A 20,731-nucleotide genomic window follows, 5' to 3' on the forward strand; every position below is an offset into this window, starting at 1 on the left:
GGGATAAGCAGCTCAATCTCAGTATTTGAAGACCATACTAAGCTAAGCAGGGAAATAGCTTCTCTGCAGGATGTGGAAACCTTGCAAGAAAATCTGAACAAAGTAATGGGGTGGGCAGCTACATGGCAAATGAGGTTTAATGTAGAAAAATGTAAAATAATGCATTTAGGTGGCAAAAACATGAATGCAATCTACTCACTAGGGGGAGAACCTCTGGGGGAATCTAGGATGGAAAAGGACCTGAGGGTCCTAGCAGATGCTGCAAACAAAGCCAATAGAATATTGGCATGCATTAAAAAGGGAATTAACTCCAAAGATAAAAACGATAATTCTACCACTTTACAAGACATTGGTCCGGCCGCACCTGGAGTATGCTGTCCAGTTCTGGACACCAGTCCTCAGGAAGGATGTGCTGAAAATGGAGAGAGTACAGAGAAGGGCAACATAGCTAATAAAAGGGACTAGAGGATCTTCGTTACGAGGAAAGATTACGAGCACTGAACTTATTCTCCCTGGAGAAGAGATGCTTGAGAGGGGATATGATTTCAATGTACAAATACCGTACTGGTGACCCCACAATAGGGATAAAACTTTTCTGCGAAAGGGCATTTAAAAAGACTCGTGACCATTCACTATAATTAGAGGAAAAGTGATTTAACTGGAAACTGCGTAGGAGGTTCTTTACGGTAAGAATGTGGAATTCTCTTCCACAAGCAGTGGTTTCAGCAGGGAGCAAAGGTCATTTAAAAAACTATTAGATATGCACCTAAACGACCATAACTTACAGGTATATACAATGTAATATTGACAAAAAAGCGCACACACACACAAACACAGGTTGGACTTGATGGACTTGTGTCTTTTTTCAATCTTACCAACTATGTAACTATGGAAACGCCTCCTACAAGCTTTACTAGGAACTGATACAAGTCACAAGGCTGCTATATTCTGCTGATGAGAAAAGATATTTATCGGTTTATGTTTACTAAAATAATTGTATTCCCATGTTCTGTGTACTGTGGGAGACCAGATATCGATATAGTGAATGCAGGTTCTGGGTTTACTAAGTAAAAAAAGCAAGTATTAAATCAAGAAGAAGAAACACCAAAAAGGGACAACCATGAAAATCTGAATCCTGCAGACCTTGGCACTCATTTTTTTTATGTTTCAAGTAAAGTAGAAAATACCTTTAATCCTACCTGTTCTGCAAGCATTGGTGTGTCCCTTTCAGATATACTGCCCGATGAATCTCCTTCTGCAGCAGCATGATTCCCCTTACGTGTAACCTCAACCTTTGTCGTTTCACTATTCATTAAATCCTCGATTTCCTCATCACTGTCCTCCTGCTTACTACTAACATGAGTTGGTGGGAGAACAGCTAGGAACCCAGGTATGGTAAACGCAGAGAGGAAACGCTGTTTGATAAGCTGGTAGGCCAAATTGTCCTTAAGCCTCTCTTCCACCATATCACGGACAGTGGCTTGCATTTGAGGTGAGCTAACCCCTGTGATATCTGAAAAGGGCAGCAATTTAAAAGCGTTCTCTTCCAACGTTTTTTTCTCCAACAGAAGTCTTGAAAAAGTTTTGAGAGTGCAGATAGAAGGAGGCAAATAAGGAATTGTCATTTTTTGCTTTGGTGCTTCCACCCCTTGCTTTCCCTGAAGCCATTCTTTCACGCTTGTCTCTTCTTCTAAAGAGATCAGTTTCAAATCTAAAATCTTCTTTTGAGAGTTTGTGATCTGCTTAGAGATATTTGGTGCAGGATTGTGCTGTGGATCACTTGTCACATTTGCTGCTTCCTCTCTGGAAAGATTTGTTGGCAAAAGTTTGGCTATTTTAACAATAGGATATTTTTGCGGCGTGAGTTTAAGCTGACTTGCCTTGTCAGGAAGCCCTGGAGCAAGGGCAACTTTTGACAAACAAGTGCTTTCCAGCTGGGTTTGGCTTGTAACTGAAGATGCCACAGAAGTGCCTTCCTGTCTTGAGGAGCTTGTAACAACAGGCACCCTCTGAGATAGCACTGCAGAAGCCTGGGATAGGGCAAGTATCGGCAAATGTGAACAGGGCTCCTTTTTTGAGCTCACATCCTGTGAAAAGACTGTTGTGTCTACCTGTGTTAAAGAGCTTGTAACAGCAGGCAAAATATGACCTGGCACCTTAGACACACTGGATGGCGTAAGAGTTGGCAAACAAGAATCAGTCAGCTGTGGTTGGCTTTCAACTAAGGCATTCATCTCAGTGCCTTCTTGTCTTAAGGAACTTGTAGTGGGAGGCAAAGTTTGGGATAGCATCTTTGAAAAATCAGATGGGGCAGGTGTAGACATTAGTGCTCCAGGCACTAATGGACTGCTAACAGAGGTGGTAGCCACATCTTCATGGCTTAAAGAACTTGTAATAGTAGGTACGGCAACAGATGACATCTTGGAAACTTCGATTGGGGCAATTGTTGGAAAATGAGAATCAAACATTTGTGGTAGACTTCCAACCGAAGAGGCCACTACAGTGCAGTCTTTACTTAAGTGACTGGTAACAGCAGGCAAGATTTGGGATGGCTTCCTAGATGTTTCACATGGGACAAGCATTGTCAATTGAGTGGCAGATGCTTGAGGGCAGTTAACAATGGAAGAAGATGTTACAATGCTTTGTTCTGTTTTGGAGCTAGTGGTGGCAGGCAAAGATTGGGCTGGAACATACAAACTATTTGATGGTGCATTTGTGACGCTACTGTTAGATGATTCTGTTACAAAAGCCCCAGTGGCTGCAGTATTCAATGTTGTGCTTACAATTTGGGGGCTCTGGTTTGCCGACTGCTGGGTTAAAGTTGGTAGAGCTTGAGTTGGGATTGAAATCAAACCCTGTGGAGTAATCAGAATAGTCATGGGAAGTGCACTGAGGTTTGGTGCAGGGAACACTGCTCTGATTACTTGATTAGGCAATGGCTGAGGCGATGGTGGCACCGATAGCCTATTCTGAACATTTCTTTGAACATTAGCATTTTGGGGAACTGGCACATTTCCTGTAGGGCCTGCCACTAGTCTGCTAATAGGTCCACCACTGACTAGTGACATCTGATTGGAAGAAGCATTGTTTGTTACAACCTGGCATGTTGGCATAGGAGAAAAGGGCCTAATGGGCCAGGAGTTATTTTGTGAAGTAGTTGGAGACACAGGCAGCACCATAGTCTGAGGTCGTACTGTTGGGTTCACAGACTGTTGGATTTGTGGTGGAACCAGGATATTTCCAGACAATACTGAGGTGCTTTGAACAGTTTTGGTGGCAATTTTTTTTTGCATTCTTTTTTCTCTTAGCAATTCAGAGACTGTTTTCAGCTTAGGGGCTGGCACATCAGATCTCACTCTGGTAAATTTGGATTTGGAACGGCGGCATTTCTGTGGGGGTGGCGATTGCAATGCAATTTCTGTTGTCATTTGGGAAATCACAGGATCGGGCTTCTGGTCGTTAAAAGATTGTACTGCAATTAAAAGAATACAGCAAATATAAGAATGGTCTATTTGTCTTACTGGAAAAATATAGATTTGGGCTGTACATACATTTATTTTTTTCTCCAACAATGTGAAAAGATAAGAATCTCTTGTAGACTACAGCTAGCCACAGACAGGCTGATGTGTCTCTGAGCATTGGGCAATAAGAAATCCCCTGCATCACCAGAACCAGCATCTGCTTCTCGTGCAACACGTTCAATATAAAGATGAATGGCAGGCCCTGTTAACTTCCTATTCACTTGTATTATGAAAGAGGAAAGAACTGCCTCTATTACACTGGGATTTGTCAACAAGTTGAAGTTTATTTTTTATGTGCAATTAAGTGGTAGCTACAAATAGCTTGATTTTAACAGAGGACCACTTGGTCACCAGATAAGGTAGCTCTCCACCATATGGCTCTGCAAGCTATACACTTGTGTCTCTGCCTCTCACTAGTGACATATATGTATAAATAAGAAATGCATACATACCCAGAATGCTCTTTGGCGACAAGGGAGCCTACAAAAATCAGAACAAATGTAATAAACTCTAGTGCAAAAGAGATATAAAGAACAAAATAGTAATTTTAGCTGCATATGCTACACATGTTTTTTTTACTTTGTAAAATTCTGTTTATTGAACAAATAAAGGAGATTACATACAGTATGAAATCCTGACATACATTACATTCAATATATAAAGCTTAATATGTGAACACAAATAAAAAAAAAAACTTTTCCCCCGTGTAAATATCATATCGAGTAAGACATTCAAGTTGGTATCGTATACATTCTGTTATGTTATTTTGACTCCATTTATCTATCATGACCTCAATTTGTAATACAGTGTAGTGTAGGGACCCCAATCAAGAACAGGAGTACCGTAGATGTACGGCCCGTATAGCAGGGCAGTCTAGATCCTGTCGATGCAGGTATCTGGGGAGCTGAGCCACCTCTCCCACACTTTTTCATATTTGGTAGGGCATCCTCTATGGGAGTAAATTATTTTCTTATATGGCAGAGAATTATTTATTTCTAGCACCCACTGTGAAAATTCTGGTGGCGTGGGTCTCATCCATACTTTGGCTATTACCTTACGAGCTGAGAAGAGAGATTCATGTAAGAATATTTTGATAAATTTGTTAATTTCCGGGTCGGGAAAAATTCCCAATAAGCACGGTTTTGGTTGTAGTGTGATGGGCGAACCCATGGTATCATGTAGGAATTTTATAACCTGAGACCAAAACTGTTGGATCTTAGGGCAATGCCATATTAGGTGAAAGAAAGTGCCTGCGGCATTGTTACACATTGGGCAGTTAGCAGATTGGTTCCTCTTGTATCTTGAAATCCTAAGCGGCGTGAGGTATGATTTGTGTGTGATGAAAATCTGAGTGAGCCGGTCTGATATTTTAGGGGATACTAATTTACATGTATCTAATGCATCACTCCACTCATCGTCTTCAATAGCACCTATTTCATCTTCCCATTTAGTTTTCAGAGCATATGCTTGAACAGTTGCCTGTGGAGTAGTTAACATGGCATAGAATTGAGAGATCATTTTTTTGGGATCTGGGAATTTTATAGCGGCCATTAATGAGTTGTCTTTTAGGGTGAGTTCATCTGTGGGGTATTGTGCGTGAAAAGCATGCCTTAGTTGTATGTATCTAAAAAACATGGAGTTGGGTAATGCAAATTCCGATTTTAGAGTTTCAAATGTTTTCAATTTCCCATTATTTATTATGTGTGTCAAGTATATTATTCCTCTAGCACTCCATATCTCGGTGTCCTGCATGCGTCTAAACTCTGAGAGGGACTCATTGTGCCATATGGGAGTATAAATGTTCGGTGATTCAATAGAAAGTTTTTTTGATGCTATATCCCAGATTTTCTTATATTGGTATAGTAAAGAACTACGGTCCGTTCCCAAGCCCTCACCAGCTCTCCCCCCCATCATTGATAGTAATGGGTCTAGAGTCTGTTGTATCCATTTTGGGCATAAAAGAAATAAAAATCTGTTCCGGTCTATTTTGTCAATGTGGAAAATTTGTGAAAGCTGGGATGCGAGGTAGTACATGTTGAAGTCAGGAAGTGCCAGTCCAGCAAGGTCAGTAGGGTTCTTCAACTTTTGCCAAGGGAGTTTGTGCCTAGAATTACCCCAGACGAACGGCTTGAGTAGAGTTTCCATTGCTTTAAAGTGTCTGAGTATCAGGTATACAGGTGAATGCCAAATCATGTATAGAATTTTTGGTAGTAGGACCATTTTTATTAGGTTAATTCGACCCGTCACTCCAAGTGGAAGACGCGCCCATATCTGTGTTTTCTGTTTAATCATATCGATCAGTGGTGTTATGTTGAGGGAGATATAGTCTGATGAATCCCGGGTTGTTTGTATTCCTAGGTATTTTATTTTGTCTACTTTCTGCAAGGCAAGTGTGGTCCTGTCTCGGTTTAGTGGGAAGCTATCTAGAGGGAGTATTTGGGATTTATCCCAATTAATCCTTAAGCCAGAGAATATTCCGAAGCGTTTTATCAGGTCTAAGGCTATTGGCAAGGATTCCTGTGTGTCGTCCAGGTACAGTAGAGTATCATCCGCGTATGTGCTGATTTTTTCCACTACCTCGCCCCTCCGGAGTCCCACTATACCCGGGTGTGCTCGTATCGCAATTGCCAATGGTTCTGCTGCCAGGGCGTATAACAATGGCGACAGAGGGCATCCCTGTCGCGTGCCTCTAAATAGGGAAAATTGATCAGATGGCCAGCCATTTGCCACTACTCTTGCGACTGGGTTTTGATAGAGGAGTTGGACCCATTTTATAAATCTGGGACCAAATCCAAAACGGGCTAGGCAGGTCCAGAGATAGTTCCACTCGACGGAGTCGAATGCTTTGGCTGTGTCCAGAGCCACAACCACTCTGGACCCTGGATTGTCATGTGTTGCTTGTAGATTGATAAACAATCTGCGGAGGTTAAAAGATGTATTTCGCCCTGGCATAAAGCCAGCCTGGTCTTCGTGTATTAGGGACAATATAACTGTATTTAGGCGCATGGCTAGTATTTTTGCTATTATTTTTACATCCACCTGTAACAAGGAAATAGGGCGATAAGACTCCGGAAGGTGCGGGTCCTTGCCGGGTTTGGGAATTAGTACTATTGTAGCTTCCCGCATAGACGCTGGTAAGTCAGAGCTATTAAAGATAGAGTTGTACAGTTTTAGCAGTCGGGGAACAAGTATTTCTAAATAAGAGGAGTAGAACTCTACTGGTAGTCCATCGGAACCAGGGGCCTTAGCTTTGGGGAATTCCGCAATGGCTTTGGTGATTTCCTCTGCTGTCAATGGGGCCTCTAAAATCTCTATTTGAGCTTCCGTTAGGTGGGGGATAATAATATAATCTAAAAAAGCTTCCATTAACGTATTATCCGTTGGGGCCTTGGAAGTATAAAGTGTAGTAAAGAAGTCTTGAAACATTGTTGTGACTTGGTTCGGTTCTGTCATAAGAGTGCCGTCGGGGGAATAAAGTGATATTACGACTGGGGGTCTGTCTTCGTGGTTTACAAGATAAGCTAGCAGTTTGCCTGTTCTTTCCCCTTGCTCAAATAACTTTTGTTTTTGGAAAAAAAGTTTTCTTTTAGATTTTTCGTACAAAAGTTGATCAGTGACCCTAGAGCAAAGTTTGAGATTGTTTGCCTTATCTGGAGTGGGGTCTTCTGTAAATGCCTTTTCGGCTAAAAGCAGATTCTCGGTGGCCACAGTAATAGCTGCCCCAGAGGAACGCTTTATTTTGTTAATGTGAGTGGTAAGTGTCATACGAGCGTGCTTCTTGAAAGCTTCCCAGACTGAGGGGACGCTGAGCCCTCATTGGTCTCAAAAAACTGTGACCAGTGTGAGGAGAGATCATCATCTGCTGGAACAAGGGTTAGCCAAAAAGGGTTTAGTCTCCAAGAGAATGGAGGTCTATTATGATGGATGGAGAGTTTAACCCAACATGGGCAGTGGTCAGATAATGATCTAGGAGAAAAACCTGCATCTATCAATTTGGGAAGGAGTGTTCTAGAAATCAGTATTAAATCTATACGAGACATAGTGCGGTGGGACGCGGAGAAGCACGAATACACCCGGGACGAGGGGTTCCTGCATCTCCACGCGTCCACCAAACCAAAATCCTGCAATAATCTTGCAAATCTTGTTAGATGCTGAGGGGCGTTAGGTATAGAGGGGTTAGTCATTCTATCTAGTGCAGGGTCCAAAACATTATTGAAATCACCCAACCACATCGCTGGTATGTTAGGGTGTAAGGCCATAAAATTAAACCCTTCTACAAGAATGGAGGTCTGAAATGGTGGGGGTATATAGAATGCCATTAGTAAGATCATTTCACCATATAGCTTAGCTTTTAAAAAAACATATCGACCTTGTGGATCCGATATTAAGCCATGGAGCTCAAACTGGGTGTGTTTGGCAATAAGGATGGAAACTCCTCTGGAATGTGTGGTGTGCACAGAATGGTATGTCCATCCCAACCAAGGGCGTTTGAGCGCTCTTTGAACAGAGCCCTCAGCATGTGTCTCTACCAAAACCATTACATCTGCTCGTTGCTGTTTGAGTAAAGCGAATACCGCAGACCTTTTAATTGGATCTCTCACCCCACGTACATTCCACGTGAGAAATGTCAGAGCAGCCATATGGTAAGATATTTGAAATATTGAGCTCCATGACTTCCATCCACCACTAAATATTGTTTGAGATTTAACATGGTCAAATACACAATAGGGTACAATACTGTATTTTCAGCGTCTGGTAGCCAGCGTAATACAAGCATATCAAGCCAAATATAGGGGTTTCGTCTTACATTGTGGTATATATTACTATCCCCCCTCCCTGCCCAGCACATTCCCCAACTGGTGCGGGCTTTCCCCCATAACTGCCAACATGGCATGAACATCGTCCAACCTGCACAAAGAGTGTGGTGAACAAAAAGAGTAAAGAAAATTGCTAGTGCTGCCAGGGCAGCGAGAGTAATCCTTATCTCCGCGATGGCAGCAATTACAAACTGTATGACGTCACGTGTTGCAATCCATCTTGGGTTGGATATGATAGGGCGAAACTTCGCTGCATAACAGAGCATATTGTAGAACTGAGCCCACTTACTGCAGTGAGCCCATTAGCCAATAGCCTTTCTCCCGCGGAGAGGTATAGCTTAAAAAATATATAAAATAAAATAAAAATTATAAAAAAAGTAAAGGGATTAGGATTTCACTCCAGACATGCCTTTTGTGCATCCTGTCTCTCTACAAGCTTTTTGTCCAGGTATATCTTCACAAACAGGGGAATAACGTGTATGCTTAACTGGCCTCTGTCGCATCAATAACCATCCAAGCGGCACACATACACAGAGGGCCTTACCGATATCTAGTGTTAGTGAGTCGTGTGCAAAGTTTTTACCGCTTCAGGGCAAATATAGCAGAGAGCAATGTCCACATGCAGTCTATTGCCCCATCTTACTAGCACGAATTAGGCAGGGTCATCCTACGAATAAGCCTCTATGTATCTCTTCGTTCCAGCCACGCAATGGCTTCCTCAGGATCCTCAAAGAAATGGGCTCTGTTTTCTCCTTCCACTCGCAACCGGGCTGGAAAGAGCATTGCATATTTGATATTTTTAATACGTAGGCGGCGCTTCGCTTCCATGAAGGTCTTGCGCTTTCTTTGTACTTCTGCAGAAAAATCTGGGAAGACAGCTATCGTTTTATTGCCGAAGGGGATATTGCCTTTTTCACGACTGAGACGTAATATGTTATCCCTGTCCCTGTAGTTCAGGAATTTGGCGATAAAGGTGCGAGGTGGTGCGCCCACTGGTGGGGGTCTGCCTGACATGCGGTGTGCACGTTCGACGGTAAATGTAGAGGAGAATGCTGCTCTGCCGTATGTGTCACATAATAAAGTTTCCAAGAACTCCGGGGGGTCCCTTCCTTCTACCCCTTCTGGGAGGCCTATGAATCTGAGGTTGCACCTCCTGATTCTATTTTCAAGGTCATCTTGTTTCTGTAGGAGCTGGTTCACCTGTGCCTGCATGGCCTCGCTAGAATGCTGGAGAGGGGGGAGGGAGTCCTCCATCATGCTAATCCTAGTTTCCGTTTCTGTGACCCTCTCCCTGAGCTTCTGGAAATCCTGTCTCACTAAGGAGATGTCCATTTTAACCTCCTCTATTCTGGCTGTGAGGGAGGATTGGCATGTAGCAATAGCTTCCTGACAAACAGTGATTGCTTCTAATACCTTGTTGGTGTCTGCATTCACTGCCGTCTCCGCTCTCCTCGCGGCGCCGCCATCTTGGCCTGGGGAGTTCCGCTCCTGATGGCGATACTGATCCAGCTTGGCTGTCGTGGTGGCCGTTTTTTTTGGCGGTGACATGTTGCTTACGCTTGCCCCGTGTGGGGTGATGCTTTTGGGGCGTCTGGATGCGGTGATGTCGGCAGGATATGCAGGAAAGGATAGGTGTCCGGCGGAGCTCAGCGTCTCAGCGTCCTATTCCATGCCGCTTCAGGCCACGCCCCATATGCTACACATGTTTAACTGTTCCTCAAACGTCATTTGGTTTTAATAGCAGGACTGGTTAAACACTGCCCCCCCCCCCTGCAAAACAGTAGAACCTTATCTAAAATTATAAAGAAATGCTGGCCACACAAACTGCATATACTTACTACTTGCTTTGCTTCTGGCAGCTGAATAGAGCACACGGTAACAAAGAAAGGAAACAACGTGCAAACCCCACATCACAGCTTGCGCTTACACAAGGCTGAGCTTGCTCTCTCCACCCACACATGACAGTGCAGGCTGCTGGAGTCTACCACCAGGTTTCAACGCTGTCATGTGGGAAGGAAAGAAGGCGAGTTTCATGCTCCTCATACCCAGAGGTAAGGGATAGTTTCTCTGCTCCCAGTGGCTAAAGTGGTAGAAAGTGAAGGAAAAGCGATTATATGCTACTGGTGGGGCCACCCTTAAAGGAAATCCTTTCCTTTGCTCTGCTTAGGGTTGGATGAGGGGAAGGTTAAAGTGGTGTTCCGGCTGTTTTTTTTTTTTTTTTTAAAGTCAGCAGCTACAAACACTGTAGCTGCTGACTCTTAATAAGGACACTTACCTGTCCAGCGAGCCCGCAATGTCGGCCCCCCGAGGCCGATCCGTCCATCGGATCAGCTGCCAGCGCCACCATCCTAACTAAGGGAAACAGGCAGTGGAGCCTTGCGGCTTCACTAACAGTTTCCTACTGCACATGCGCGAGACGCACGGCACTTTGTGAATGGCCCCGTTGGTTTCTGGAACACACACATGTCCCAGAAGGCAACGGGGCCGCTTGCCAAAGAGGTGGAAGCGCCGCGGAATAGGAAGAGGCAGATTAGGAAGACTGCCTAGCAACAGGGGTTTCAGGTAAGTTAAAATTGTTTTTTTTTTTCAAATTTTTTTTATATATTGATGCACTTTTTTATTTTAGGGTGGCCCTCTTCTTTAAGTGGCAAGATCTGCCTAAGGATCGGGTTGAGGTTATGGGGATCTTGTTTCTTCTCTAGCTCTTTTCAACATTAAAAGACCTACAGAGGACAGGGATCCAAAAATGTGCTAACCCTTTCTTCTTTTTTTTGCGTGTTACAGATTTTTTCTCGTAGTTTATTATGTTGTAGTATATAGAGATAAAAAATACAAGTACATTTGTTGGAATATATCATTTTGCCCATACCTCCAGTACCTTAAGAAATCACTTTGTATACAGAAATACCTATCTCATGTAAACAATCTTTTGCCTTGGAATTTAATATGTACAATTTTCAATAAAAATTATTGGAAAAGAAAAGACCTACAGAGAGAACTATCTTGCATCAGGTTTCTGGTGCCTAAAATGAAACATACTGCCATTTTGCTGTACTACCTCACACAATCTGATTCTAGCTAGGTATAAACCTTTACGTAATTTTTTTTTTTTTCAAAAGCTTTGTCAAATGCAAATACAAGGTATTGAACATGACATAAGTGATAATGTAGCATATGGTATCAACTACAAAAAAAAAAGTATTAATTACCTATTCCTCATTGTATCAAAGAATTAAAGTCAAATATCAGTGTACAAGGAATGGATCTCTGAAGATGCCATGCCTACGTCCAATGAGGTGAGTGAATCTACAGTATATCACACCAAGCACTTCAATCCGGACACACTATAGCTTCATGGTAGCAGTTTGTAATACATGGTACTGTAAAAGGGGGGTGTCACCAAATGCTCATGGAAACTCGGCATGTAAGGCTTTGGTGTTTGGGTGTCGTTAAATGGTTTTAGGGGTCCACAGGTTGGAGGTAGGTGGTATCGCACATTAGCGGGGGTGTATGCATAGGTCAGAAGTGTATAAGTGTATGGCCCAGAATGGCCAAATGTGGGAAAGGGTAAAAGGATAATGGTGGATAGGGACAGGAGTTCCTGCCTTTTCCCTCACCCTCTGGTTAGGGGTGTAAGCAGACGAATTTAAGTCAAGCATTTAATATAGCCGTTCATTGTTCTAAAACGCTGCCAGTAAGACTAGGTTTTCTGGAACTTAGTGGGTGTGTTTCTTGCTTGGTGGAGGAGTTCCTCCATATCAGCAAATTTTTGTATATGTGTGAACCATTCTGAACCTTAATGTATTTTTAGTAAACTCTTGCATTTTGCAGATTCCAACACAATCTGAAATTTCTGCAAGTAAATGGTAGAATCCGCCTGTAGGGTACATGGTTTACATTAAAATAAACACAAAATGAAAAACTGTTCGTTCAGCAATGTACGATGCAACATTTTGTATACTAGATGTGAACAGGACTGCCCACCCTGCCACATGTTGGCTTGTAGCTGGTAGGAACAGACTTCATAACACATGGCTGAGCTCATAAAGTGTGTGCAGGGCTGTGCACATTTGAGAAGGGAACCTGTGAAAAATGCAAACATCTGACATGGGTTTTGCAAATGGACTATGCAACCATTTGAAGAACAGTAGTCCCGTTATATGTATTAGCCTGCAGCCAAATTCCAGGGATAATTACATCTGCATAGCATTCTCTGCAGCTCAGACACAAAAAGAGCAAAAGTTGAAATGAGTTCCCTAGACATTATTCAAAGGAATAGGGGGTTCATTTTGGATCAAATGAAGAAGAGACAGAAGCATTGTTAGGCCTCTTTCACATGGACGATCCGTATGTCCGTTTTTCATCCTTCCGTTTTCGGATGAAAAACGGACATACATTCATCCCTATGGAGCGTCGGATGTCAGCGGTGACATGTCCGCTGACATCCGACCCCGCTCCGATCCGAAAAGTGTAACGGAGGAAAAACCTACTTTTCCATCCGTTTTCGGATCGGGTGACAACGGACACTACGGTCCGTCATCACCCGATCCCCCATAGGGGAGAGCGGCGCTCTGACAGGTCCGCCGCTGCACAGTGTGCAGCGATGCACCTGTCATCTTCCTGCTCAGCGGGGATCGGCGGAGCGATCCCCGCTGAGCCAGCGGATGTTCACGGGGCGGATCATCACTGATCCGCCCCGTGAGAAAGAGGCCTTAGTTTTTTTTTTTTTTCCCCAGTTGTCAAAGGCACAGGTGGTGAGGAGAAATTATTTAATGGGGACACCTGCTCATGTGACAACCAGAGAGGATTTTTCTTCCCTTGTGGAAATCTCTGTACTTTGTTGCGTCTGTTACAGGGAATGAAGGGAAGTCTCCCCAGTGGAACTAAAATAAAGAAATGGTCGCACTCTGGATTTCCAAAAAACTTGCTTGATTTGTATCAGACAAACACAGGCAGAAAGTTCCCCGGTGGAACTAAGCAAAAGAATACTTGACAGGGGTTCTAACTATATATACACATACATATACAGTCAGGTCCATAAATATTGGGACAACTACACAATTCTAATCTTTTTGGCTCTATACACCACCACAATGGATTTGAAATGAAACGAACAAGATGTGCTTTAACTGCAGACTTTCAGCTTTAATTTGAGGGTATTTACATCCAAATCGGGTGAACGGTGTAGGAATTACAACAGTTTGTATATGTGACTCCCACTTTTTAAGGGACCAAAAGTAATGGGAAAGATTAACAATCATCCATCAAACTTTCACTTTTTAATACTTGGTTGCAAATCCTTTGCAGTCAATTACAGCCTGAAGTCTGGAACGCATAGACATCACCAGACGCTGGGTTTCATCCCTGGTGATGCTCTGCCAGGCCTCTACTGCAACCGTCTTCAGTTCCTGCTTGTTCTTGGGGAACTTTCCCTTTAGTTTTGTCTTCATGCTCAATCGGATTCAAGTCAGGTGACTGACTTGGCCATCGCATAACATTCCACTTCTTTCCCTTAAAAAACTCTTTGGTTGCTTTCGCAGTATGCTTCGGGTCATTGTCCATCTGCACTGTGAAACGCCGTCCAATGAGTTCTGAAGCATTTTGCTGAATATGAGTAGATAATATTGCCCGAAACACTTCACAATTCATCCTGCTGCTTTTGTCAGCAGTCACATCATCAATAAATACAAGAGAACCAGTTCCATTGGCAGCCATACATGCCCACGCCATGACACTACCACCACCATGCTTCACTGATGAGGTGGTATGCTTTAGATCATGAGCAGTTCCTTTCCTTCTCCATACTCTTCTTTTCTCTTCCCATCATTCTGGTACAAGTTGATCTTGGTCTCATCTGTCCATAGGATGTTGTTCCAGAACTGTGAAGGATTTTTTAGATGTTGTTTGGCAAACTCTAATCTGGCCTTCCTGTTTTTGAGGCTCACCAATGATTTACATCTTGTGGTGAACCCTCTGTATTCACTGTGGTGAAGTCTTCTCTTGATTGTTGACTTTGACACACATACACCTACCTCCTGGAGAGTGTTCTTGATCTGGCCAACTGTTGTGAAGGGTGTTTTCTTCACCAGGGAAAGAATACTTCGGTCACCCACAGTTGTTTTCCGTGGTCTTCCGGGTCTTTTGGTGTTGCTGAGCTCACCGGTGCGTTCTTTCTTTTTAGAGATGTTCCAAACAGTTGTTTTGGCCACACCTAATGTTTTTGCTATCTCTCTGATGGGTTAGTTTTGTTTTTTCAGCCTAATGATGGCTTGCTTCACTGATAGTGACCGCTCTTGGATCTCATATTGAGAGTTGACAGCAACAGATTCCAAATGCAAATAGTAAACTTAAAATGAACTCTCAACCTTTTATCTGCTCCTTGTAAATGGGATAATGAGGGAATAAACACACACCTGGCCATGGAACAGCTGAGCAGCCAATTGTTCCATTACTTTCGGTGCCTTAAAAAGTGGGAGTCCTACACTGTTCACCCGATTTGGATGTAAATACCCACAAATTAAAGCTGAAAGTCTGCAGTTAAAGCTCGTTTCATTTCAAATCCATTGTGGTGGTGTATAGAGCCAAAAAGATTAGAATTGTGTTGATGTCCTAATATTTATGGACCTGACTGTATGCACAATATATATATATATATATATATATATATATATATATATATAAATAATATTATTACACACACACATATTCCTTGTAATGCCTGTAAAAATGCCTCCCATGCATTTCTCTTTCTCCTCAGAACGTCTGTAAGGAGACAGAGATAGTTTGTGTAAGGATAATGCCGCGTACACACAAGCGGACTTTTCGACCAGACTGGTCCGACGGTCTATCTGACGGACTTTCGGCAGACTTCCGACGGACTTTCCTAACGAACGGACTTGCCTACACACGATCACACCAAAGTCCGACGAATTCGTACGTGATGACGTACACCGGACTAAAATAAGGAAGTTGATAGCCAGTAGCCAATAGCTGCCCTAGCGTCGGTTTTAGTCCTTCGGACTAGCATACAGACTAGCAGATTTTTCGACCGCACTCGAGTCCATCGGAAAGTTTTGAAACATGTTTTATTTCTAGGTCAGTCGGACTTTTGGGGAAAAAAAGTCCACTGGAGCCCACACACGACTGAATTGTCCGACGGAGTCCAGTCCGCCGGATCAAGTCTGCCGGAAAGTCCGCTCGTGTGTACGCGGCATTAGAGATGCTTTACTTCAGTGTCAGGATGTTCTGTAGGAGAGAAAAAATTACTGCATATTTTAATAAAAATTTACAGGACCTGATCAGTAGTGTCAGCATTAGTATTGGTGTCAGTTTTAGTGTTACTGTTCCTGTCAGTACCATGTGTTTTGGCATAAAAAATAAATATAAAAAAAAGGCTTTACATTAATTATGGAGTAGTGTGCAGTCTGTAGTGTGCATGTGTTTGTGTGCCTATATAATGTCATAAATCAGGGGTCACCAAACTTTCTAAACAGAGGGTCGGTTTACTGTTTTTCAGACTTAAAGGAGGCTGGACTGTGGCCATTGGGAGTAGAAAAGGTCCCGATGGCAGTGGAAATAAACAATGCCCCATCTTTGGTGTCAGTGGGAGGAATTGAGCCCCTTCGTTGGTGTCATTGAGAGGGATTGTACCCAATTATTGATGTCATTGGGAGGAATTGTGCCCCTCAGCATTGGTGTCAGTGGGGGGGGGGATTATGTCCCATTGTTGGAATCAGTGTATAAAAATATTTCTCCAAGAACCGCAACTGGCCCCCGGGCCCCAGTTTGGAGACAACTGTCATACGGGCGCTACATCATTGAGGAGGCATATGCCCTCTTATGTTCAGACAGTAAAACCAGGTCAAAAGCTAAAGCTTTTGCCAGTAACAGAGGGAGTTTTGCATGGAGGGGATGCATAGAGCAGAGTGCTACTGCAAGGCGGAGCATTGCTCCAACCTTAGAGACCTTTTTATTGATACTGGTGGGATCTTTCAACCCCCTAAATAGGATGCATTAAGGTGAAAAATCATGAGAGTTAAACTACTCTACTTATTTAGAGTACTACCAATTCCGATCCCAGCTTATCACTTGAGAACAATACAAAGAAAAGTATCGTCATTTATATGGGGCTCCTCCAAACCGAGAATACAGTTATACACATTTTATCTCCCCAAGCTAAATGGAGGCCTAGGTTGTCCTAAATTTGCATATTACTATAGGGCTGCACATATAGCAAGTCTTACTAAATACCATGCATATCAAGAAACCCCACTATGGGTATCAATTGAAGCCACAGAGTGCAATCCTATTCCAATATCTAACTTATTCTGGATCTCATCAAAAGACCGCAAAGACCTAAGGAATCCCATAACCAAACATTATGTATCCCTTTGGGATAGATTAAAAAAAAGCAATCAACTACAATCTTTACATAACCTGTTACTGTCGTTTTATAAAAATCCTGCCTTCTATCCAGCGTGGGTATCCCCTAAATCTCTCTTACAATGGACATCCCGAAACGTTCTAAATATGTATAAATTTGTACATTCCTCGTCATGTCTCCCTTTTTCAACCCTCTGTGAAAAATATGGTTTACTGCAGACGGAATTATTTAGATAACTCCAAATTAAAACATTTTTTACACCTTTAGTAAACACTACATCCCCATTAACACATATGTCCAGTTTTGAAAACGTATGTAAGAATGATCCCCATGCTAGAAGCTTAATATCCACAGTATACTCTCATTTACTGGTCCATTCAAGTCAAAATGATCCACCCTATATCCGGAAATGGGAGGAGGATTTAGAACATACACTGGATATTTCGGACTGGAACCAAAAATGGTCTACGATAAAAACAGCCTCCCCTAACATATTGGCGGTTGAGGCTAATTATAAAGTGATGACAAGATGGTACCTGGTTCCAGCCAGAGTAGCAAAATATTTACAGAATTAGTCGGCACAATGTTTCCAAGGATGTTCAGATTTGGGCACATATTTTCACATGTGGTGGTCAGGTCCATTAGCTCAGGGAAATATTTAAAATCGCTATGGGAAAACAGTTCCTTTTGATCCAGCAACGGCATTACTCAACTTGAAACCTGAATTCATAACGCATATCCAGTTTAAACTATTAGTGCAACTGTTCATAGCAGCTAAACAGACTTCAGCAAAGGCTTGGAGATCACCAACATTAGTTATAAACAAAGCAAAAGCGAAGATGAATTATTTTATGACTCATACCAAGATGATAGCTACTGAAATGGACACAATCCCTAGATTTGAAGCAATTTGGCAGCCTTGGATTACATATACCATGCCAACCCTTGACAATAATGTGCTGCTGCCATGGTAGCTCAAACAATAAGACATATATTTTAAGCCATTCTAGCTCTGGTTGTAGCAGTGGCTCTCGGCCTGGCAGACTTCTTTACTTTCTCTTTCTTTCCCTTTTTACTTCCTCTTCACTCTTTTTCTGTATACTACCCTCTTTTATGATTTTGAAGCTCCAATTTGTATTTAGATAATAATCTTTTTGATTGCCTAGAAATAAAATAAGGCAATTGTCTTTGTAGAATTTGCAATATTTTTAAATCTTTTACTTCGAACTGGAAATAGTATTCCAAGATTTTAATTTTTTTTCCTTTCTCTCTTCTTTTTTCATTCATCATACATTGTCTTGTTTTATCTTACTACAAATGATTTTACCTCTGAATAAGAGCAAAAGGGCTTCCTTACTGTTAATTGTACTTAGTCTTTGTACTTAATAAAATACTTTTGACAAGGAAAAAACATGAGAGTTTGGTTATTAAGGGGGTAAAATCTTCCGGAGCTGAAGTGGTTAATACAACATAAAATAATTTAAAAGAATGTAAAAGTCACGTAAAAAAAAAAAAAAAATGGAAAACACAAAACTGCAATAATTGCTCAAAATATGTGCTAGCTAGAAAGGCTAATAAAATCCTCATGAATTACTCTACATACACAAAATGTCCCTGGGGAAAGGACAGTCTAAGCTAGGCCATAGATGATGCAAATTTCCTACCCGCAACCACGGGTAGAACACGTCGGTCAATGTTGATGAATCCCTCCCGCAGAGCTATTGTGTTCTCCCAGCAGGGGTGCACAGGGATCCATCCCAGCTAGGAAAACACAGTGATTATAGCTAGCAGTTATAGCCGCTGGCAGTAATTGCATGTAAAATCCAGCATGCTGGATGTACCTAAGGCAATCAATAGATCAACTTATAGACAGAGAGATGGTTCGAATTTCATGCAGTCCCTGCTGAACCGACTGAGATTCAAACCATCTACAGCTGGCTTAAGATATCCATCTGTTATATAGGTAAACAGGTGTGCTTCTGACATGGCTTTTATTTTTCTGATGTGTGCCTTTGCTTACCGAGCCTGACACTTTTCTGGCCGTTTTCGTTGTAGTGTTTTTGACTCTCTTGAAAAACTCAGATTCTTCACATTTCCGCTGCTGGATCATCTGCAGACAGCCTTCTGCATCTATCTGAAAAAACTGAAATGAAGCAAAAGGTTAACTTATTAATTTACTTCAGGTATTTATATGGCACCAGGGCTTTTTTTCTCAGAAAAACCCACCCTCCCCAGTCAACTCCCCGCCCCCTCACCCCCCCAACCCCACCCCTACCCATGCCCCCAATACCGCCATTCCTTGGGAAACAGAAGTAAAGTGTTCTTTACCTTCTCCCTCCCTGTCCACAGGTCACCTTCTCTTCTCTCGTCCACAGCTCACCCGCCCCCCACACAGGTTACCTTTCCCTCCATGCACAGCTTACCTTCTCTTCTCAGTTCACCCCCCCCCCCCCCCCCCAGCTCCACTACCCCCCCCCCCCCCCCCCCCTCCACAGCTCACCCCCTCCTCCCTCTAGTTACCTTTTATTCTCTCGTCCACAGTTCACCCCCCCAGTGCCATCTTAAGAGCATTATAGGCCCCCGGGCAATACAGTGCACTGGGGCCCTGTCTACACAATCACGCACGAGAATAAAAATGCACATGATCAATAATGATATATTTATTGGTACTTCCAACAAAATCAGTGTTTAAACATTAACACAACGTTTGGACAATATAACACGAGCTTGAATAGCAAGAAATTGAAAAACAAGAAATTACAGCTTGAAATGGGACAGTACAAAAGCACTAATTACTTCCTCGAACTAGTGGCAACTCTAAGATTGATATATAAGGGGGACACAAGGTATTACGGTCAAAACTTGGGGGGGCCCGGGCACTAATAATTTTCACCACTAAATCATACAACTAAAAAAACAAAATAAATATATATATAAATGTACACACTCACACTCTGGTGCTGCTGGTGCTGGTGGGTAATAATGCTGGCGTGTGTGCTGCTGCCTGGCTCCTCTGAGGCGCGGAATTGTGACAGGAAGCATGCGGCTGCAGTAGAGAGCAGAGCCGATGCTTCCTGTATCTGTCACAGGCGGAGTGCATTTCATATCACTCCGCCTGTGACGAGCCGGAACTACACAGAAAGCATCGTCTCCGTTCTTCACAGTGACAGCTGACTCACACTGCACGCCGCTGAGTCGCTTACTGATATCGGGACTGATCGCACAAGATTCTCACTGATGTATACAAAAACACCAGCACAGTCATAAAAAATAAGAATAAAAAGCTTCCATTACAAATGATTTTGCATAAACTATGGAAGTGTGCATTACACAAAGTGTGGAAGGATTCAGGAGTGCGTTATGTACAGAGTTCAGGGCTCGGGAGAGTGCTATATACAGAGTGCAGAGTTTTGGCGTGTGTTATGTACAGAGTACAGGAGAGTGTTAGGCACAGTGCATGGTTCTGGAGTGCGTTACGTACAAAGTGCAAGGGTTCAAGAGCGCTAGGTACAGAGTGCAGTCATCTATCCACATCTCACTGTTGCCCTTCTCCTCAACTATACCCTCTGAACCCCCCTACCTACACACACACACATATATAACACACACCACACACACACATATACATTACACACACACACACACACATATATACATTACACACACACACACACATATATACATTAAGGGTTCAAGAGCGCTAGGTACAGAGTGCAGTCATCTATCCACATCTCACTGTTGCCCTTCTCCTCAACTATACCCTCTGAACCCCCCTACCTACACACACACACACACACACACACACACACACACACACACACACATATATATACATTACACACACACACACATATATACATTACACACACACACACACACATATATATACATTACACACACACACACATATATACATTACACACACACGCCACACACACAAATATACATTACACACACACACACACACACACACACCACACACTTTTGTAAAAGTAGCACCTTTCTGTAGA

General features: G+C 42.7%; 1 protein-coding gene across 5 annotated transcripts in view; it reads right to left on the reverse strand.

Annotated features, from left to right (window-relative positions):
• SNAPC4 (small nuclear RNA activating complex polypeptide 4) overlaps positions 1–20,731 on the reverse strand; it is a 194,864-nt gene that overhangs the window by 19,530 nt on the left and 154,603 nt on the right. For 3 of the 5 annotated variants that reach the window (XM_073599659.1, XM_073599658.1, XM_073599660.1), the window contains 3 exons: positions 18,742–18,864; positions 3,974–4,001; positions 1,200–3,472 (listed from right to left, as the gene is read on the reverse strand). In XM_073599659.1, the coding sequence (XP_073455760.1) occupies positions 1,200–3,472; positions 3,974–4,001; positions 18,742–18,864 (2,424 nt within the window). The remainder of the gene's footprint in view (positions 1–1,199; positions 3,473–3,973; positions 4,002–18,741; positions 18,865–20,731) is intronic. The other 2 variants (XM_073599662.1, XM_073599663.1) reach the window with 1 other exon arrangement.

Source organism: Aquarana catesbeiana, linkage group LG09 (assembly GCF_042186555.1).
Source record: "Aquarana catesbeiana isolate 2022-GZ linkage group LG09, ASM4218655v1, whole genome shotgun sequence".
NCBI classification, from domain to species: domain Eukaryota; kingdom Metazoa; phylum Chordata; class Amphibia; order Anura; family Ranidae; genus Aquarana; species Aquarana catesbeiana.